General features: G+C 37.3%; 1 protein-coding gene across 2 annotated transcripts in view; it reads left to right on the top strand.

Moving 5' to 3' along the window:
- Positions 1 to 7,149: 7,149 nt before the first annotated feature.
- chst11 (carbohydrate (chondroitin 4) sulfotransferase 11) overlaps positions 7,150 to 22,667 on the top strand; it is a 58,767-nt gene continuing 43,249 nt past the window's right edge. The window contains exon 1 of one of the 2 annotated variants that reach the window (XM_017494246.3): positions 7,150 to 7,411. In XM_017494246.3, coding sequence (XP_017349735.1) covers positions 7,309 to 7,411 — 103 coding nt within the window. In that variant the 5' untranslated portion in view covers positions 7,150 to 7,308. Of the gene's footprint in view, positions 7,427 to 22,667 lie in introns of both variants that reach the window. The other variant, XM_017494245.3, reaches the window with a different exon arrangement.

Here is a 22,667-nt window from a genome sequence, read left to right on the forward strand (position 1 = left end):
TGCCCCTGTGCACAAAAAAATAGATCATTAAAACATGGTGTGCCAAGGTTGGAGTGGAAAAACTCAAGTGTCATGCACAGAGCCCTGACCTCAACCCCATTGAACATCTTTAGGATGAACTGGAACACTGAATGCACCCCAGGCCTCCTCACTCAACATCAGTGCATGCCTGACCTCACTAATACTCCTGGCAAATCCCCATAGCCAAGCTCCAAAGTCTAGTGGAAAGCCTGCCCAGAAGAAAAGAGCAAACAGGGGACTAAATCTGGAATGGGTTGTTCAACAAGCAGGTATGAGTGTGATTATCCGGTGTCCACAAACTTTTGGCCATGTAGTGTATGTGAGCTTGGGTTACTTTCTGTGTAGCATATTTCCCCACGTCTGTGTGGGATTTCTCTGGGCTCTCCAGTTTCATCCCACATCTCAAAAGTATATCTGTAGGTGAACTGGCTATGCTAAATTGAGAACATGCATACATACACAGGCAGAGGTGGGATTAGAACCCCCAACCCTGGAGGTGCACAAAAAATGTTCTAACCACTAAGCAACCATGCCCCCAACTTAATTATTTAATACTTAAAAATCTTAATATACCACCATCTGTATGTAACCTCATAGATGATCCATATATATTCACTACACACCATGGCTCTGAAGGCAAGCAGTAATAAAGCATTGTAGCATGTCAATCATCTGATTGAAGCATGTCAGTTCAGTCATCTCTGACCATGGTGATTTCTCACCAATCAAATTCCAACATGCTGAACCTGACCACTCAATGTGAAAAACACATACCGCCAGTCATAAAGGTCTGAAATGTCTTACTTGCAAGAAGTTGGGCAACTCAAATAATCGAAACAGTTAATTGTAGTCTATTTTTTGCATTTTTACAAACTTTACTAAGTTATCATAGCAATAGTAGTGTTCCAAACTTGTGGCCTGTAGTATGCATGTGAAAGTGTGTATGTAAACGTGCAGAACGCAGATTGTGCAGAACTTGTGGAACCAAGCCAACGTTCTCATTCCCACTGGTTGCTATTACACTTTTAATACTTGTCTGTCATCATTCCTCTTTTCCCATCCCCTCTGTGGTGATCTCTTTCTGAGAAGAAACACATGTAGAAACTTATCATATAAATTGAATTTATGGTAATAAGATACGCAGTCCAGAGTAGCTGAGACCAGTGAATATGAGACATTTTTTTTTATGTCTCCCCCCTCCCTCTCTAGTGCCCTTGTGTCTCATATTGGTAATGTGCTATTTGTCTCTTTTTCACAAAGGAACCTTATACAGTGAATTTTCTGAAGCTGTTGTTTCCTTGGCCCCAACAACAACTCTGTTTATAAGGATTTTGCTCTTATAATTCATATGGGGAAAATACACAGGTTCTTTTGGATTTGTTTGGGGACCCACAATTATCATTTTATCAGTTTATTGGTTTGCTTACAATGCACAAAATTCACAAGAACTTTGGTTAGCTGTTGGTAAAGTCTTAAAAGAAAAGAAAGAAAAAGTGTTTCCTAATATGTTTATACTTATCAATACTCTTGTTTTATGTTTATGATAGACTCAAAGGTCTTACAATAAGGTTTTTCAGCAATCACTTTCACCCTCACAAACTATGTTATTGTGGTTTCTTTAAAACGTTATGCCCTTTAGATATTTCAGAGCTTTGGGAGTTCTAGAGCAGCGATAAACATCTGGACGCTTGCTTGTAATTAAGCCATACAGTGTGAAACCCACAAGCCTTTCATCGTTCTAAATGACTTCCTGTTGTGCAGACTGGAAGTTTTCCCTCAGTGATAATGAAAAATGAGTTTATTAACAGTGTTATTCTTTCACAGGTGTGTGTGTGTGTGGTCAGTCTGGTCAGTGCGGTCAGTCAGTTTAGTATCTCATTTAAGACACAATCAATTGCATATACAGTGATATACTCAAAACTGTGGGATATACTAGTGGGATGTTTTTGTTCCATTCTGGGTTGTTTGGTTTCATCGTAGAAAAAGGGGCACTTTGTATCTTTGTATAGTTAAGGGTTCTTAGTGTGCTCAGGGGCGGTGTGAGGTGGCTCGACATGAAGCAAAACTACTGTTACCAACAATTTTACAGTTTGGTCATTCACATTAACAATAAGGAGCAGGAAAAAAAGACTAAATAAAAGAAATAGCATAAGAAAGAAAAAGAACAGGAAGAAGATCAGGAAGAAGAAAAGGAAATAGAAGAAAACAACAAGAGGAACAAGGAGAAGAAAAATAAATAAGAATACGAAAGAAGCAGAAACAAAAATAAAAGAAAAAAGGAAAAGAAGAAGAAAAAAAAGAATTCCAAAGTTGGTGGCAAGTTGTGTTTTTATGTTGGAATGTTTCTGCTACAGTCAGGGGCGGACTTAGCACTAGGCAAAGGTGGACGACTGCCTTGGGCCCCCAGAAGCCACGGGCTCCCTAAAAATGCAAATCATCCATCCATCCATCTTCAACCACTTACTCCTTTTCAGGGTCACGGGGAAACCTGGAGCCTATCCCAGGAAGCATCGGGCACAAGGTGGGGTACACCCTGGACAGGGTGCCAATCCATCGCAGGGCACACTCACACTCACACACCCATTCATACACGCCAATCAGCCTACCATGATGTCTTTGGACTGGGGAAGGAAACCGGAGCACCCGGAGGAAACCCCCACAGCACGGGGAGAACATGCAAACTCCACACACACATGTGCCCATGTGTGCCCGCCCCGGCAGGAATTGAACCCCGGAGGTGTGAGGCGAACGTGCTAACAACTAAGCCACCGTGCACCCAAAATGCAAATCATATATATATTTAATTATCAGTGCTAAATCACATATACTGAAAATGTAAATATTGATATTAAAACATTGAAATGAGGGCCCCATTCCTGTATTTTGCCTAGGGCCCCCAAATCACTAAATCTGCCCCTAATTTAAGTATGTGTTTAGGTAAATCTGTCTCATTTAGTTTAAAATTGTAACAGGAGAAGTTGTGTAGTTTTTCTATAAAATAAAACACTACTGTCAGTTACCATAGGACAACACCATCCATCCAACAATAAGAATATTTTTTATTCTAAGGTGTTTTTTTTTCTGTTTATTTTCAACTGTTTCAATTTGGTTGGACTTTATTTGCTCATATCTAAATGTTTCTTCCTTCTCATAAACAGTAGTATATATTTCATAGAAGTAAAATTCATAAATTAATTGCAGATTAAAATTCTTGTACATATAGTTGAATGATTCCCAGAACGAAATGTGCACCAATATGTTGGGTTGTGATCAGAATTGTATCTTACAAGTAACATTACGACTCATTCTTATTTATTTATTTATTTACTTGGAGGGGGGGGGGGGGGGGGGTTGGCTTTATAATGATACTACTACTACTACTACTAATAATAATAATAATAATAATAATAATAATAATAATAATAATAATAATGGGCTTACATTTTGATAACAGTGTCCCATTCTATTGGAAAAAAGAAAAAAAAAAATGTTTCTTGAAGATAGCAATCTGTTTCCTCAGTGAAGCTGAGGATCTTAAGGGATAAAAGGGATACATTTATATTTTGTGACAATGTCCATTGTTAAAGAAAGGAAGAAGAAGAGGAAGCATTAGTCCACATTTGGTGGCGAGTTGTGTTTTTATATCTGACCAGCAGATGTCGCTAATTTTGCGGTGTTTTCTAACCCTGAGTTATTTTTAGCTTCGTAAAAACTTTATTCAGTACACTGTAGCTATTATATTGTTTGGATACATCACAGAGGAATGAGAAAATATATGGTTTGGATGATTGTACCATGAGTAAACTTAAATACATTTTAAAATTGCAGTGTTAAAATGATTATATAAATTTGATATTGTGATAAATATCAGCTTTTCCTTGAAGCAGATTTAAGTTTCAGGATTTCAAAAGTCTGGCTCAGATCAGCACATGCAGCTGGAACACTTCTGCCTGATTGATAGTGAAGAGAATTTGAATTCACTTTAATTCACCTGTTAAATTTAACTGGTGAAAAAAAAAAATGTTTTCGCCTTTTTTTGTGTCTATGTTGATGTTGAGGTAGACTTCTTCTTCTTCTTCTTCTTCTTCTTCTTCTTCTTCTTCTTCCTCTTTAATGTACATGCTGAATAATTGTGATTATAACTCTGTTAGTGTTCGTATTGATTAAAAAGAAAATGCCATTTAAATAAATATTTGTGACCTTAATATTTTATTGTAATTTTGATATTTCATGTAGTTGTTTAGTATAAATCTAACATAAATTACTCACAAATTATAATTATTTGTATTTTTATTTATATTTTGTATACTGGACATTATTGTTTATGGTTGTGTTACATATCTCAAGTAATATCGCAGACAAGTATTCTTATTCGTATTTATCTATATTTATTCATTTTCTCTGGTTTTTGGTTTGGATTTTTTTTTTTTTTTTTTTTACATGTGATATTTATCGTTTCATTGTGGTTGTAATATGTTTATGATTTTATTGTAGTTGTGTGGTTATAATATATTTTTGTGATAGTAATTGTCGCTGTTTTAGTTAGCCTAGTTCAGTAATAACTTCCCCTACCGCTGATTTTGAACTCTTTAGGTTCAGTCGCTGCCCTCGTGCTGTATGGACGAGCTCATTCTCTCAACCGGAGAGGGGAGTTTTTGTGTTGTGACTGGATGCCGACCGCTTCCCCTGTGACTCAGAGATGAATAGTTCACTCCAGGGACGGTGCAAAACTTAGGGTTGCCAGATTGGCAGATAAAAAAGACCGCTGTTTCATTTTCATGTATTAAATCACATTTGATTTAAAATTAGGGTTTTAAAAAAATAATATATTTACTTTAAAAAAATATATTTTTAGAAAGCAATTTAATGAGAAAATCCAATTTATTAGGTAAAAGTTGTTTAAAACAATAAATACAATACAATTGGTTTACTGAATAAAAACTATTTAATCTGCAACCTCCATTTTTTATTTATTTATTTTTTTTTATATTTGTCTGTAAAAAGACTTGGGATGTTAATTTTGGGCAGTTTTTGCTGATACATTTGCTGATTCACTATGTATGTATGTATGTATGTATGTATGTATGTATAAAACTAATAATACCGTAATTAATAATAACATTTCATTGACCAATTTTGGTCAGAATTTGGTCAGAAATTGTTGCAAATTATATTGCATTAATCAGTTATATTAAGCAACAGTTTTTTGCTAACTATAATTAAACATTTTTTTGATGGTGTCCCCATGTATATTTATGCAATATCGCACCAGCAAGAGTGTGGTTATATTGATTATCGGCACGGCTGTGATTCAGGGTAGGCACAACCTACAGGGTTTTTATTTGGTTGTTTGTTTGTTTTTATGGACAGTTTTTCTTTTCTAACTTAAAGTTTAAATGAAACAATTAGCTAACTAACTACCATTTTTTAGGGACTAAGTAATATTAAGTTGCTAGCAAGCTAGCTAGTTTACTGTACATTCCTTGATGAAAACAATATCCCAAACACTATCCTGATGGTTGGCTGAACAGTAAAATATGTTTGTTTGTTTTGTATTTTGACTGTATCACTTTAATTGTTCTGATTTTCATTGCTCCGTGGAAACTTTTCATTGAATTGGTAAATGAAGAAAGTAATTTGAAAGTAAACAATAAATTGTTGACATAGCATAGTACAGCTTTATATGACTGCATGATTGTATCTTTTGGATTTTACTCAGACCTGGTTTAAAGTGTTAAAAGTTTAAAATCTCTTACAAATATTATAAGGTGAACTTAAATGTACAATCAATTATTCTGTTACAAATCAATTACAAATTATTCTTAAATGAACTGTACTCTACACCATGACCAGAAGATATTTTTTTTTAAATTTGTTTGTTTTTGCCTCATTTAACACTTTTAAAACAATATTTAAATAAAGATACCATGTCAGCAAAGAATATTGATATTTCAAACCACGCAGAATAACACAAGTGTCAAATATGTTTTTTTATGCTAAGCTAGTGGTATTCATACATTGAATTTTTCCCCTATAAGTTAAAACTGCTTCATACCACACTAGACAGACAGACAGACAGACAGGTAGATAGATTGAGAGATAGATAGATAGATAGATAGATAGATAGATAGATAGATAGATAGATAGATACTTTATTGGTGCCAATAGTAAAGCAATGTGATGTTACAGTAGTAACAGAATAGCACAGAATTATTTTTTACTTATTTTGAGGCTTAACATGACATTGTTAATAATAAAAGTAAAATAAAGGAAAAAAATCAGTGTGCATGCATTACCAATGTGCAAAATTGTAATGGTAAAGTTAATTACTAGAAAAACAGTGTACCGGTGCATAGTAGTAGTATTGAATGTTAGGGTATTGGGGTATATTGGGGTATATTGGGGTATAAGGTTATTGGTGATTCTCCTTCTGGCAGTGATATAACTATTATAACTGTTTTATAACAACAATCCTGAATCCTTTTAAACTTATTAAACAAAAACCAAGAGTGCAGTTTTGGTAGCCAAAATGTCAAGGCATCCCTAATAAATATGGTTACCTGCGGTTTACGCTATACATAGCCAAGTCAAACATACATTATTAGATTTTATTTATTTCACATTAATGCATCGGCACTCCTTTCAAGCGAGAAAATTGAAATGAGATGAGATCATTGGGCAAAAGATTACTAATGTTAGATGGAGGGAAGGGGAAGGGCTTCGAGGTGGCTCAGTTAATAGACATTGTGTTTCAAACACCTACATATAGCCTACCTTACACTCATTCCATATTCATATAACTACTGCTGTTTTTATTGAGGGAAAAGAAGACTTTTGTGTATGTGTATGTAACCTGCACTAGGGTACTCTGATGTTAAAAAAACCAACAAAAAAAAAACATATGAGGGTTGGTAGAACTGCAACAATTATAGAATAATGCAAGCATTTATAATGTTCATAAACAATATCTAAGCATAATAAACGTTATGTATATATGTAATTGACAGCAATAATCATTTCTATTAATTTTCCCATTGTTCTGGCGACGCGGTGGATCCGGACGTCCTTATTTGGGCATCACCTTTACGTCACACACGGTGGCTCTATTGGCTGGACTCAATACCAATCTGGCAACCTGGTTTCTCGCCTAGTGAGCAACGCGAACACAGCAGCATCAGCATCAGCAGATCGCGACTCAGACTCACACACACACACGCACACACACACACACACTGGCGCTCGTCTCTCTCTGTGTCTCCGTGTCCCTGTCTTTCTCTCCGCCGAGCCATGAAACAGATGCTGTTCGACCTGATGAGGATGAGCAGGATTTGCCGGATGGTCCTCGCCACATGTTTGGGATCTTTTATCCTGGTCATCTTTTATTTCCAAAGTATGTTCCAACCAGGTAGGACCCGCGCAGTTATGTCCTTTTTTTTTTAGACGCGTCCATTAATTATTATTATTTTTGATCCCTTTGTGGCTGCCGATCGCGAGTATGGCCTCTGTAATATTGGGATGTTAGAAAAAGATGTTGAGGGGGAAATGAATAAAGAAACAAGATCTAAGAAAGCGGCGGCGGAGCGCGTGCACAATGACAGGGAAGCGCGAGGCACTGAGACAGCTGTGTTGGTTAGGGTTAGGTCCTTTCTTTCCTTTGTGCAACCTTTGAATAAAAAACAATACGACACATAGATTGGCATCAGAGCTGTTCAGCAACATTCGTACATTCTTTGAGTTGAGTGCTCTCCGCTCCATATACACAAACAGATCATTGTTGACACACGGCGCGAGCGCCTCTGACCGGTATATTTCGGGGTGCTGTGCATGCACGCGTCTCCATTAATATGAACACAGCTCCCCGCAGAGAGCACGACAAAAAGCCGTTCAAGTGCGCGTGAACCGGTTTGTGGCTGCGTCCCAAACCGCACGGAACCGTGCATGAATAGCAGGCCAAAATAGTACGCCACTTGATGTAACTATGGTAACCTCTGGAGCCGTGCTGTTTCAACTTAATGGGAATGTTGTTTAAAGTTGTTTCACATTGCGTTAAACAAAAAAATCCAGATTGGAATCAAACAGTGGAGAAGTAAAAAAAAAAAAAAAAAACCTGACAAAACTTTCCCCACACAGTCTCTAGGCGCGCGCTCGTGCCTTTCAACCCTTTGCGTTATTGCACGTGTAGGAGGTTGTACAGACAGACAGACAGACAGAGTCAGACATACCACTAATGCAAGAAGCAGACCGAGAAATAAAACGAGTAAAGTGAGCAACAGGCTCACCGACGCTGTGGAAGCGGTGAGTCATCGACAACGCCGGCTCGTGCGCGATCTCACAGCTCTTAAAGTAACCCTTGTCATGTAAAACTAAACAATAATCAATGTAGATACACGGGTTGTTAACTCAAGTCTTGAGGACACCAAACCCCAGTTTAATACTGTTAAGTTCTTGTCCGATACCAGTCACAGAACCAGAATCTGAACCCTGCTCTGGCTGATTTCCTCTTGTGTGGTACTAGGAAGAAGTCACACCAACACCAACATTCAGTGAAAGCTTCTTAGTTTAATGGTACAGAAAGCATAGAATATATACACACAAAAATATTGATAAAGAATGATAAATGTCAATTGGAACAGGTCACAGATCAAATCAAAGCATCTATCATATAGGTTCGAGTGATATAAGAACTAAAGGCGTCTAGTCTGCTAGATAATAATAGGATGAAGAAGAAGAACCGAGAGAGAGAGGGCGAAAAGTAGGGTGATTAGGAATGCTCAAAACAACACATTCCACGAACTCAAAACAATTTGATGACACAAATATCAATCAATACATCGTGACACAAACTAGAGACCTTCAGAATTGAGACCCAGAGATCATGGTATGAAACTCGCTAGACACATTTCCCTACACATCTCATTCACATGATCAGCTAATTAATGAGTTGGATCAGGTAACCTCAGACCTCATGATGCTGAATAATTAGTTGTTTAATCGGTTCCTTCAATGCTCGAAAAAAAAAATCTTTAAAATGTCTCAGGAATGTCTACATCTATACCCAATTTAAAATGCAAGGCTCTATGAATAAACATGAATATGCAAACAGATCCATGCACCTCCCCAATAGCCTCATGCAGTTACAACACAATTAGCCAACTTGAACTGGATTCACAGTTAGGTTTTTTGAATAATTTTGGTGTCACAGAAAAACATTGTATCTTTTACATTGTAAAAGATTTCCTCGGGTGTGAGTTGAGATTTGTGGTCTAAAAACATATAAAGTTCCATTGCGACCAAAGACGGTTGACAACAAAGTTTTGGAAGTGTCTGAAGTTTTTTTTTTTAAAAATTAAAACCTCACTGCTGTGACACTTGTTGAAAAGTTACCAGTATGTAGCAGATTAAACATGGGATTTAAACAAAGAGTGCATTGTTGTTGTTTTTTGGCACATCACTAACATTGCGAGAACTTGCTTCTTTCTATGCGAGCCTGTTCTCTGCACAACCCCAGATCGAAATGGTTGATGACGTAAGCAGAATGTTGTAGTTTTCTTTAATCACAGGTCTATCGTCAGAGGATCTTCATCGTATAATCTAACATGGAGAACATGTTATCGCACAGTTTGTTATAGAATTTGGCCAAGATCATCTTATACAGTGTGATACGTAGTAGGAATAATAATATTAATATTAATAATAATAATAATAATAATAATAATAATAAAAGACCACAGAAATCACACAGTATAAACCCAGCTGTAGATGGATTGCTAGTGAACTGCTGGTAAATTTGCTTACATTTAGCACGCTTAGACACTAGTGAGATTTTATTATTATTTTATTATGGTTTGTGTCATTATATTCTCAGGGATTTATTTAACACCAGCCAGACCTGGCAAATTATACCTTGACACCAGTGAAAATGACTTAGTTCTTTGCTGACATTAACTAACTAAGCTAGCTAGTTTAACACAGAGATCTGGAAGTAAAAGTTTTTACTTATCAGGTCATCTGCCAGTCACGCCGCTGAGAATATTATGTGTCACTGATTAAATTCTCATACATATTGCTGTCAGATTAATTTTACAGAAGTACTGAGAAAGACTCTTTTCTGCTGCGTTAACAACTTTACAAATACGATTTGATACGATATCATTTGCCTCAGCCATCCAACAGGAGATAATGAGATTTTGAGTTCATGGATAAGTTAATCACACATGCTAACAGGAGAGGGCAGGGTAATGTGCTCATTCACTTACATGGAATTAATATCCCAGGACCCATTTATTGGAAAAGGTTCAAGAATGTTTGTGGTATTTACCATGTTAACTCGCTTTGTATAAAAGGTCTTTGAGTCTTATCCCTTCCACTGAAGCACATGTTCAGACAACACATCCATGGCATAGTACATGCTGGTGTTGTCATTCAAGCAAAACCAATATTAAGAAATTCTGTACATATTTTTTAAGAATTTACTTTACACTCAAGTTGCTGTTGATAATGTAATCGGGAAAGTAAAATTTAGTACGCAAATGCAAATGCATTGGTAGTCTCAGACTTTTGAACCCCACTGTGATCCAACATGGCATGGGCGAGTCTAGACACTGTCATGGCTGCTCTGCTCGACTCGAATATTCTTAGATTTGAATATTCAAATGCTTTTGTGTGGTTATTTTGTTGTCTTACACTCCTCCTTACCTTATACCCATTATTATATTTTCTGTATTTCTGCATCGAATTTGACACTTTTCTACCTGTTGAAACTTGTGTTTAATAAAACAATATGGGTTCATGGATCCAACCAGGCCAACACGTTATTCCTGGCAGTTAGAAGATACTAATCACTCTGACTCATTGTGGCGTGGCTTACCAGAAAAGATTTAAAATGCCCTAAAATAGTTGCTCAGTACAGTGCGTTGTGAAAGTATTCACCTCCCTTGGTGTTTTTCCTGTTTTGATGCATTACAACCTGGAATTAATTTTATTGGATTTTATGTAATTAGCCTCTGGTCCAACCAGTTAACTTCAGAAGTCATATAGTTAGTTGATTAAGGTCCACCTGTGTGCAATCAAAATATCACATGATCTGTCACATGATGTCAGTATAAATACACCTGTTCTGAAAGTTCCGTGAGACTGCAACACCACATGTAGACCAAGGAGCGCTCCAAACAGGTCAGAGACAAAAATTGTGGAGAAGCATAGATCAGGGTTGGGTTATAAAAAAAATATCCTGAACTTTGAACATCCCACAGAGCACCATTAAATCCATTATTACAAAATGGAAAGAATATGGCACCATTACAACAGACTGAAAGGTGGCACCACCTACCCATACTGTATATAGGAAAAAGTTACATTAGCGAAATATCTGAATTTCCTTGGTGAAATTGAATGGCTATATAATAGCGTAAGTGTACTGGCTTCATAGAAGTGCTATAGAGAGTTGGTCAAATTACCTACAAGGTACACTATAAGGATGATTTATATTAACTAACCAAATATGAGTCATTAAAACTGAATGACCTGTCAGAGTTAGGATGGCAAGGCCTGATTTAAGGGTAGAAGCTGCCAAAAGAGCAAGCAATATACTTAATAGTTTGTGGGACCATCCACACATGAGGACCCTAAAGATTTGCTCTACCAAAAACTTAACTGTAGATAATTTCACTTGGATACTTGAGATGACATGATACTACTTTTCTGATAGATACCGAAACCTTGACTATCAACTGGCAGTGTAACACACTCAGAGGAAAGATGCCCATGATTGGCTAGTGTCACTGTGATTGACAGGGGAGTGAGAGCATGGCCAGATTTGCTCTCACGGCTAAAGCAGGCATCATTGGGATTTGAGCGTCACAATTTCCCGATGTTAGTGTGAACATTTTTCTGTTGTGTCACTCGGTAGCAAAATGTAATAAACTCAATCCTCACAAAGAATACAAACGTAACTCTTTATAAATAAACATTCCCGGTTACAATTTTTTATGTGTTTAGACATGTTTTCCTTTTCAGTGCGCCGCTGCTCCGGTTCCTCCAGTGTTCTTAGGCCAGTTCAGACACTCGCCACGTGCTCTATTGCAAATGTTCACATTTCTAATTTCACACACACACACACACACACACACACACACACACACACACACACACACACACACACACACACACACACACACAGTCACTTTAAACAATGAATGTCCAAGGCAGCTAGGGGCATGGAGTGTAGTGACCTTATTTGTTCAACCATGTTTATATCTTCACCCCTGAGCCGGGGAGACAAAGAGACGACAGGATAGCCGAGAGGCAGAGGGTGGAGGAAAAGAAGTGGTCACTGGTCAATCCAGGAATGTGTTGGTTGATCTCGAAATTCCTCAAGCTTCCGAACAGGAGCCACATACGCTATGGAGACATGTAACTGTGAAGCAGTGAAGCCATTCTGATGGGAACAAGCGATTTGTTCATACATGTTGTTTGAGCAGGGACCTGATACCAGCATGTATGAACAGGGTTAGTTTGAAGAGGAAGTGGCTTAGAAATTAGGGTTCTTTGCATGTGATTGTGGTGCTGTTTTAATGTTTGCATTCAGGATATCCTGTTTGCGTGATAATCCTCCTCTGCTGGGAGAGGTTGGCATGAGTAAGGTCTGTTTTGGCTTTTAAAGCCAATCCTCTCATTGTATTTCACATTAAGAGGGACAATAGAGAGAGTGTGTGTGTGAGAGGGACGGTCCTTGTTGTACATTCGGTGTGTGTATGTGTGTGTGTGTGTGGAGTCGTGCAGTGGTGTTTGGGCAACAGCCAGAGGCAATCCCACTGAGGCCTGCCTGACTTATTCAGGTTGATAGACTGAGACGGCTGGAATTCATTATTGGTAGCACAAGCGGACAAACGCGCACACACACACACACACACACACACACACACACACATATACACACTCATGCAAAGGGTATAGAAATCTAATTAAAGTTGATGATACAGCTGCATTGATTTGTAATGCTGGATTGATTATAATCAATGGTAGCTAAGTGTGCACTCATATTTTGGCCAAAACTAAACCTCAGACTAAACCTAGAACCTTCCGACAGATGCTGATTGATGTCTTGAAATAGCAGAGCTGAGATGTTAAGGCTACCATTTGTTCTTCAGTGTCTAGCATGGAAGATTGAATGAACGTAAAGTACACAAAGTTCCTTAAAATCTGGACATTTGGAAAATTGTATGGTTCTGAAATCAGCAACACTTTGGATGTGAATGAAAGTTTAAACATTGGTTTAATTGCTTAGGTTCTGTTGAAATATGCCAAAGCCTATAAATAAATGTTCTTCCAGTCACATTTTCAGTGTATTTAAAAAGAATTCCAAACAGTACAAAATAGTTGTGTCAAATTGAATCATGGTGAAATTTGAGATTTTGCAACAGCTTGTTTCCTAGAGACTCTCAAATTGAAACCTTGTGAGGTTTATACCCTCTTACACAAGTAGTTTCCCTCATGGGTAACAGCCAAATGTCTCCACAAGAGCAAAACTGTCAGATTTCCTATCCTTGTAGACACATTTGGTCCTTACCAACATATAAAAACAATAACCCCAGTCAACCCCCAAAATCTGCATGTGTGTTTGGAATAAAGGGTTTACAGATGTCTGGGGTTTCTTCTCAAACTCATTAGACTCATTACTTTGGACTGGTGTTGGCCTCACTATGCTGTTTCAGCACTTAATAATGATGGAAAACCGTCCATGTCATCAACCAGACAACATCTGGATATGTTTGAAAACCTTCCTAAATGACCTGGAGTATGTAGATTCAGTGAATAAGCAATTTATCAGTCATTATGTTTGTCTTCCACCATATGTGATGTAGGATTAGTATAATCAGAGCCGCCGTTTCGTTGTAATGGACCTTCAATCATATTGTTTTACAGCAGACCAGTTTTATTGGTGAATATAAACTAAAAGGAGTGATGATGATCAGAATGAGTGTAGTCCAGTGTTGACGTATTTGCTGCCAGGAATTCTAGAGAGTATTAGTGATGTGAGAGAGTGATGGCACAAATATTTATCTTATAATAAAACCAGATCTACACTTCTTTACTCCTGCTGCAGTAAACCTGTAAGACTTCATAGGGTGCCATCTCGATAGCCCTGAGCTCCAAGTGTAGCTATCTGGCTTTCAAATGTAAACAGGAAAAATGCATGATTCTGATTGGTTAATCCTGTTTCTCACCATAACAGATGGTAGCCAATAAAATGTGATTAGTTTAAACTAACTTGATTCATATTGACAGTTAAATATGGAATCATAATGATGACTTCAGTGACTTTTTATGAACATCAATATAATGCAATTACTGCACAGAACACATACATACAATCAACTAGACAGTCGCTGTTTGTGTATGTTAACTACTGCTAGCAAATGCTGCAATACTACTATAAAGTAATAGGGGTGTAACAACACACGCAGGTCACGATTCGATTGACAATACTGGCTTCAAGAAATGATTCAATTCAATTTGATTCTGAGTATATTTTGAACAAGATTTTACTGAAGAAAAAATATGACTGAAAAGAGTAAACCTGTCTTTTTAAACAATGCAAAACAGTGTGCATTTTTGTCTGTATAAAACTAAATAAATAAAACATTTATTTCATTGGTTTAAGAAAATGTACTACAGGTTCACTATGTACTATAAGCCTTTATTTTATGGAGGGCACTGTATTTTAACTCTATGCGTTGTGCAGATTGGGATCTCTTGTGTCCAAACAGTGCAAATACATTAGATTCATAATTAACAGAATGCTTATATCTACAATGTGAATCACACATTTTCACAATGCACCTCGTCAGAGTTTTGTGTTCACGATGCATCCTGATGCAATGCATTGTTACACTCTTACAAACTAATGTGGTTTTATGGTTTCATAATAGGAAGTTTGTGAAATAAGTATTAATTTTGTAACAGTAAAACATTCCAGGAATGTTCCTGCTGTTTAAAAGTCATGGGAATGTTACTGGAGCATTCTCTGAACTATACACATCAATGTATATTTCTGTAAAGAAAGCTTTCCTGAAAATTAAACAGGACCTAAAAACATTTCAGGAAAGCAAGCTGGGTGTAAAGTTACAGTTTATTGTTATTATTATTATTATTATTATTAATAATAATAATAATAATAAAAAAAGAAAATATAAAGCCATGTGTTATTAATTGGACTAAAAAGTATTTTTCAACATGCATGGAGCTGCACCAACGTTTCTTTTTTTGTTTTGTTTTGTAGGAAGCAGACGTATGAACAGAATATGCATAATATCTGACCACCATACAATGATTGTTTTTAAACACCTAAAATTATTTATATAATTTAAATGTTTAAAAGAGCTGAATAATCTATTCTTGAATCACAAATTGAGGAAAATCTGATGAAATAAGATAATTTCTTCTTAGTAGCATGACTATTAAGCGCTACAGAACAAGTGTCAAAGTGTTAACACTTGATTTTCATTAGGTTCCTCCTCCTTCCTGGGTTGTTAATTAAGTTCATGAGTTCAGAGATATCATTTCAGATTGGGTTTTGGCATCAGGCCTCAGGTGTTCACTGACTCACAATCCACAGGCATCGACATCCAAGCGAATTACAACTCTAAATTGCCTTCAGAAATTTACGCTGTTCAGTTCCTTCCCCCTGCACTGGTGGTATGTATATGGCAATAATAAGCTTGCGTCTGTTGTTTGTGGCTTGCTGTGTCAGCCTGATCCTGCATGTTGTGGGCTCATTATGCTGTCATTTCGGTAGCGCAGCGTGCTCAAGTGCTTATTGATAAGCATTGATTTGGCTCTCACACTGTAGCACTGGGTTGCTAACAGATTGTTAAGGAGTTAGATTTCGGCCAAACTGTTTCCTGCTTATTAGCTGTACGGTTCAAGGATGTCTGCTATGCATCAAATGAGGGAACATAAGCACAGATTTGAGATATTAAAATAGATTTTACATGTAACTTGTCCAATACTTGGGATCATTTGGTTTTCCGCAGGAAATGATAGAAAGCAGCAAGTGCTTCCTGGAGTGCTTTATGCTGGAGAAATAGAGCAAAACCTCTCCCCACAGTTCAATCTTTACCAACATGTCAGTTCGAGAGCGGATAATGTACAGTATATTACCAGGAGTTGTTTTTATTGGTCATTTTAAAAGAGGTGAAATATGGTGTAATCTTTTTGAGCCGGGACTAAAATCCTAACAGCACTTCAGAAATAATTACATTAAAGAGGTTACCATTTCCCTGTGTTGTTGCACAGTCCATTAAAGGAGTTTTTATGTGATTGTTGTGGCCCAAAAATGCTTAATTTTGCTGTGGCTTTTTTCTAAATTTGTGATGCGATTTACTGATTTTTTGGTGCATACGGAAGACTACTTGAATTGTCGATATTGCAATTGCACTAAATTGTTTTGCACGGTTTTTCACAGTGATGCTTGTTAGTAAATGAGATCCCTTAGTATATACTCATGTTCAAAGCAGGTGAAACGAAGAGGGCTTTGAAAAGACATTTCCTTGTGGTTACTGAGAGGTTGTTTTTTTTTTGAGGGGGTGGGGGGGTGGGGGGGGGGGGTTTGGTTGTGTAAGCACGCAAGCAGGCATAACTGCCAATTTCCTCCTTTTACTTGATATCCGTTTCATTTTATATGTCAGGTTTTCAGACAACAGAAACGTTCACACATTTACACCTCTCTACAACTGTAGTCGGTGTTCTGCAAAAAGTCGAAATTGCAATTGCAATAAATTGTTTTGCACAGTTTTTCACAGTGATGTTTGTTGGTAAATTAAAACCCTTCAGCTGTACTCATGTTCAATGCAGGTGAAACGAAGAGGGCTTTGGCTGAATGCGCGCTGTGATGAGGTCACACGGCACGCTGTGATGTCACATGATGCAACTTGACCCAAGCGGAAAATCTACAGTGATTTCTAAAAATTGCAAGCTCATCCGAATATTGTGAAGTTATCTTGGAGGGACTGGTTGCACTTGATGATTGATAATGAAGGTTCTTCTAAGCTGTGCCAAATTCATTGACCCAGAAGCTATGAGGTGCTATAAACACATGTACTTTCATCAATGACTATGTTTACATGTGTACAGGCATCGGAATATTCCTATATACATGGTTGTTGTAAGTATGCCTGAGTTACCATTCCTAAATACCTAGCCTACAGCTAAGCATCCGTTAGCACCCACAATTCCTTGTGGACTGAGCATGCGCATATATCTCTTTCAGTGGATTTTCTGAATAAAGTATTTACATGCAACAAATTTCTGAAAAAAGCGGGCATATTCCAGGGGTTGGAATCAGAATTTTGTCTGAATTCATCTGAAACGGTCAATCCGATTTACATGACTCAGTACTAATTAGAATATTGCCAAATTCCAATTAATATCTGAATATTGATGTGCATGTAAAATTAGCCATTGATACACTATCAATTTTACTCCATACTCAATTACACACCATCCTTTATATTGTACAAGACAATACAAAAATACAAGTTGCACTTGAACTGTTTGGATCTGTGTTTGTGCAGAAAGTGCTGCTGTTAAAGTCTGAATAATTTCCTGTGTTCTGCACTTCAGCAGTTAGCATTGCAGACCACACTGATCATCTGTTTAACACACACACACACACGCACAGTCCATTAAAAAACGAATAATAATGAGAAATGTTTAGGAAAGTGTTTATAGCGCTGACGTGAATCAGATTGAAATCAGACTTTATTAGGCGTGTTGATGAATGGTTAATCTCCCCATGGTTCCCTCTGTTACACTCTCATTGTGTTTTGACATTTCTTATCGTGTGTGTGTGTGTGTGTGTTTGCGTCTGTATTTTCTGTAGGTAATCAGCTATGTTTCAATGCTAAATAAAACAATGTAGTGGCTGTTATGTTGGAGTTTTTCAAAATAAAAATAAAAGACTGAGAGGAGACAAAAGAAAGTGAAGACAATATGAAAGAAATACGAGAAGTCTGAAAGGATCACCATGGAAACTAGGGTGTATTATGTGTCTTAGGGGGTGGGGTGTGTGTCTCAGAGCATGTGTACGTGCACTGTACATGTGTGTCTTTTCCTATAAGGGCCTATGAGTGTGTTTGTGTGAGAGAGGATAGAGATGAATTATTCTTAGAGTCTTCTGAAGAACTGCACTAAGTCTTTTTTTTTTTTTTTTTTTTTTACTGGATTTGCTCACTCACTGTTTTATTTTCTTCTTGTTCCTTTAAATGGATGATCTATCATCATTTTCATAAAAATCTTTTGGAAACCGAAGATGACAATTCTTCAAGCCCTTTATAGCATTGTTAGCCACAATGGAAATTCTTCATGGACTAAAAAAATGAAATATGGTGTCCCACAAGGTTCTGTTTTAGGCCCGCTATTGTTCTGACTTTGTATCCAGACCCTTAAACATGCAATTTGCTGAAGATGCACAGTTTATCAGGAGCACAGTTACACAAAAAATGAAAGACAAAGACATAAAGGAAAAAGAAAACCGAAACGTCTGTCTTCTAAGTTCTCATATAAAAATATGGTTGCTGATTTCATCCTAGAGCTTGATGGCTATTTAGTGAAATTAAAAACTACAGTACAATTCAGGACCTTGGTATAGCACTCATCCCTGGTCCAGTGTAAAATCTCTAAAACTGTATAGTAGATTAAGATGTATGCTTTTAGCATGGCCTCCACTAAAATTTCATTAATATGTGGTAATGAAGTGTTTACCAATGTATCTATATTATTCATCACTCTTGATGAAATTCAATATTTTAGTGAAGCAAAATATAAAATGGCTTACTTTAATATCATAGTTTTCTTATTTAACAAAAAGTGTTTTTAGTAGACACCACCTATAGTACTCTATTGATGCATGTCTTCAATGGCATGCTATGACAGTCTCTCTCCAATTTGGTCTTGCCATCCCCTTACTCCCCTAGCACATCACATCTACCAACAATGGAGAGTGAAGGCAAACACATTCTTCCTCTGAGACACCTGAAGCCAAGCTCTGCAGCTTTTCTAAATGCTGTTTGAAAATGTTGTCACAGGACAGCATAACACACATCGAGGAAATCGCTATCTGGCCTCTTCTGCATATATGAGCTCACAAACAATTGTGATTGGGAAATGTCGTGCTAATTGACAGGGTAGAGAGAGTACAGTATACTATCCATCCTATCCAGAGAGCATGGACAATTGTAGTTCTTTGGCTCCTGGCCACTGATGCTTTTAATACAGGATTCAAACTTGAAAATCTCCTGATGATAAGGCTTCACTGGGAGTCAGTGCAAGTACTTCAAGTGGATTTTGCACAGGTAAAATATCTCAGTATCTTATTGGAGGGTACACTCTTTTTAAATGTAATTGTAAGTATAATTTGTAAATATTATATGCAGATTGTAAGTATAAAGGTCAATTTGATTATTTGCATTCATTCTGAAACCGTATTGTTTATTTTTATACAACAGTTAGTTACGATCCACTAATTTGATTGGATGAGCAGCATTGCAAGAGTACTTGTATTTAGTTTAACTGAACTGGGACATTTCACTGTTTGTGTTACTCTGCTTGTCTGTGTTCGTCATGTAAATTTCCAATTCACTGAAACTGTTACTACAGTAGAGTTAGCAACTATATCAGTGCACTTCAAATAAGAAAGCTCGACAGATGAAGGTCAAAAGGAAGAAGGGAAGCTAATTTCACTGGAAGTACCTTTTAATGGGAATGTACAAATCAATGTTAGCTAGCTAGCCATCTAGCCGAGGAGCAAAAATAAACAAAACATTTTTATATATATTGTGTTCAAAGTGTCAGTTACTCAGTATTAATTTCTTATTTATAAAACTAGTGTATAAAAGCAATATCGCACTTGAAATCATGCCTATTTTCAGTATAACTAAACTCTTGCTTACGCAATTTTGGTTAAATAGGCCTAGGTAGCTAGTTGTCACTACTTTCCTCAGAGAAATGTAGCTGTCTTAACTAGCTGCTCTTTGGCTTGACATTTTCCAGACCCAATTATGAAGTGTTTTGATGCTCTTACTTATAAAGCGTAACTGAGAAGTAAACAGAAGGTCAGACCAATGCCCAGGATTGATTTATTTGAGGATTTATGGTACAACAACAGGTTCTTTCAGCTCTCTTGGTACAGTCATGTTGTCTGGCTGACTGGTACTGCTGTGACCAAGTGTATGCAATGCTGGCCAGGCCTGCTGACAAACTTATGCTTCCCGTTTTAAAAACCACTAGCCGCCACTGCAGCAGACCATGTTTTTACTTTAAAGAAAAGTCAGATTACATTACTCCAGTCTTATTCAAGCTACACTGCCTGCCTATTAAGTTCTGCATTGCTTACAAAATCTGGTTTATGATGATTAATGCTTTAAATGATTTAACTTGGGTATATTTAACTGGCCAAGCAGTATAGCACGTCCCAACGACTATGCTTAGTTGAGGCTGCTGTTAGTCCCAAGGATCAGTCTCAGTTCGGCCAGTGGAAGATGTTTTTGTAATATCAAAAGAACACTACACTAGCTAGAATATTGTCATGTGATACACAGTCCTTTTCTTTATCTGTCTGAGAAAACAGGCGATCCCAAGTGATTGAAGTCATGTAGTGTCCAATAGGAAAAGGAGGTTTTCATAGTAAATAAAGATGCCAATTCTATTTGGAAAAACTAAAAGACATTTCCTTGTGGTTACTGAGAGGTTTTTTTGTGTGTTTTTCTTTGGGGGTTGTTTATGTAAGCGTGCAAGCAGGCATAACTGCCAATTTCCTCCTTTTACTTGTTATCTGTGTCATTTTATATGTCAGGTTTTCAGACAGAAACATTCACACTTTTACAGCTCTCTACAACTGTAGTCAGAGCTCTGCAAAAAGTCCTCTGCATAACAAGCTGTTGTAATTTGACTTCAATGAATGTGTATGAAGTACAAGAACCATGTGCCCTTTGGCACACAGCTCTTCAAATGTGGATATTTCTGTCTGTCTGTCTGTCTGTCTGTCTTGTGTAACTGCTGTCACTTCCCCCACTAGCTATTTTAAGAGCTCACTTTTATACAGTTTGCTCTCACTCTGTAATTTTGTGGTGTGTATGTGTCCGTATGTGTGTGTATGTCTTTTTCACCATGACATTACATCTCTGACTGTAACTGTAACTATGTGTATATATCTATATGTGTTTGTTGAGGACGTGAGTTGTGGACATAAATATAAATATAAACGCAGACGGGGTACAGAATCACATTGCTTTAAAATATGTAATGTCTGAAAAGTATGTATAGATTTTCTGGTGTTTTTTATGTCCAGTGTGTGTGTGTGTGTATGTGTGTGTATGTGTGTTTGTGTGCTTCCACTGCTTTACTGCTGTATTGTCTTGTGTGAAACCCAACCTTGATTTCGATAACCAATGAGAGCCAAGTTGAACTGTCAGCCAATATATTTGTTTTGATCTGAAGCCATGTTTGTTCACAAAAATTGTCCAAGATCCCAGATTCTAGGATTTGAGGATTCAGGAGCATAATCAGAAAGCTTGCTATGTTTTATTCTGGTCAGATCTTGTAGTGTGATGACTGAATGATGATCCAGGACATGAAATCTCTCACTATATTATTGGATCTCACACATTTTCAACATTGGTACACACTGTCCACCTAAACAGTTGGAGAAACTACTTCCCTCTGTCTCTCAGGTATTTTTTTCTTGCCATTGTCGCTTCTGGCTTGCTCATTAGGGATCTAATCTACATCCAGATTTGTCTGTTTTGTAACAGTGTGTGTAGTTAAAGATCTGATGCAAATAAAATACAGTTGAAGGAACTAACATAAATACACTTTGGGCATGGTCATGTTCATTAGCTCGCTACCTCTTTCAACTACATGTGTGTTGTTGCTGGGTTTGTCATTTTTCCTTTATTGATGCCTACAGCACTAGGTGACATTGACATCAGTTCACTTCCTCTTGAAAGTTCCCATGGCAACTGCCTCTGTGGCATTGAGGTAGGAGGGGGGATTGGGGGAAGGGTGTGGGTGTGTGTGCATGTCTCTCATTCTGCGTCTGTGTTGTTTGAGAAGGTGGTGGTTTATGATTCTCACTCTGAGTTTGTTCCAACTGAGACAGCTGGAAGCCACATCATGTGCACTAAGTTCCAGAATGCAAATGTGTACAAGCCCAACTCCAAAAAAGTTGGGACGCTGTTCAAAACGTAAATAATTGTAAATAAAAACAGACTGCAATGATTTGCAAATCTCATAAACCCATATGTTATTTACAATATAACATAGAAAACATATCAAATGTTTAAACTGAGGAAATGTACCATGTTAAGAAAAATATAAGGTCATTTTGAATGTGATGGCTGCAATGTGATATGCTCCGTCCAGGAATCTGGACGGAGCATACAGTATGTTACTCTAAAACCTGTATATACCTTTCAGCATTGATAGTGCCTTTCCAGATGTGCCAGCTGCCCATTCTATAGGCACTAACGCACCCCATACCATCAGAGATGCAGGCTTTTGAATTGAGCGCTGATAAAAAAGCCGAATGGTCCCTCTCCTCTTTAGTCCTCTTTAGTTTAGAGGACGCAGTGTCCATTGTTTCAAAATAG

Source organism: Ictalurus punctatus, chromosome 19, assembly GCF_001660625.3.
Source record: "Ictalurus punctatus breed USDA103 chromosome 19, Coco_2.0, whole genome shotgun sequence".
Classification (NCBI taxonomy): Eukaryota; Metazoa; Chordata; class Actinopteri; order Siluriformes; family Ictaluridae; genus Ictalurus; species Ictalurus punctatus.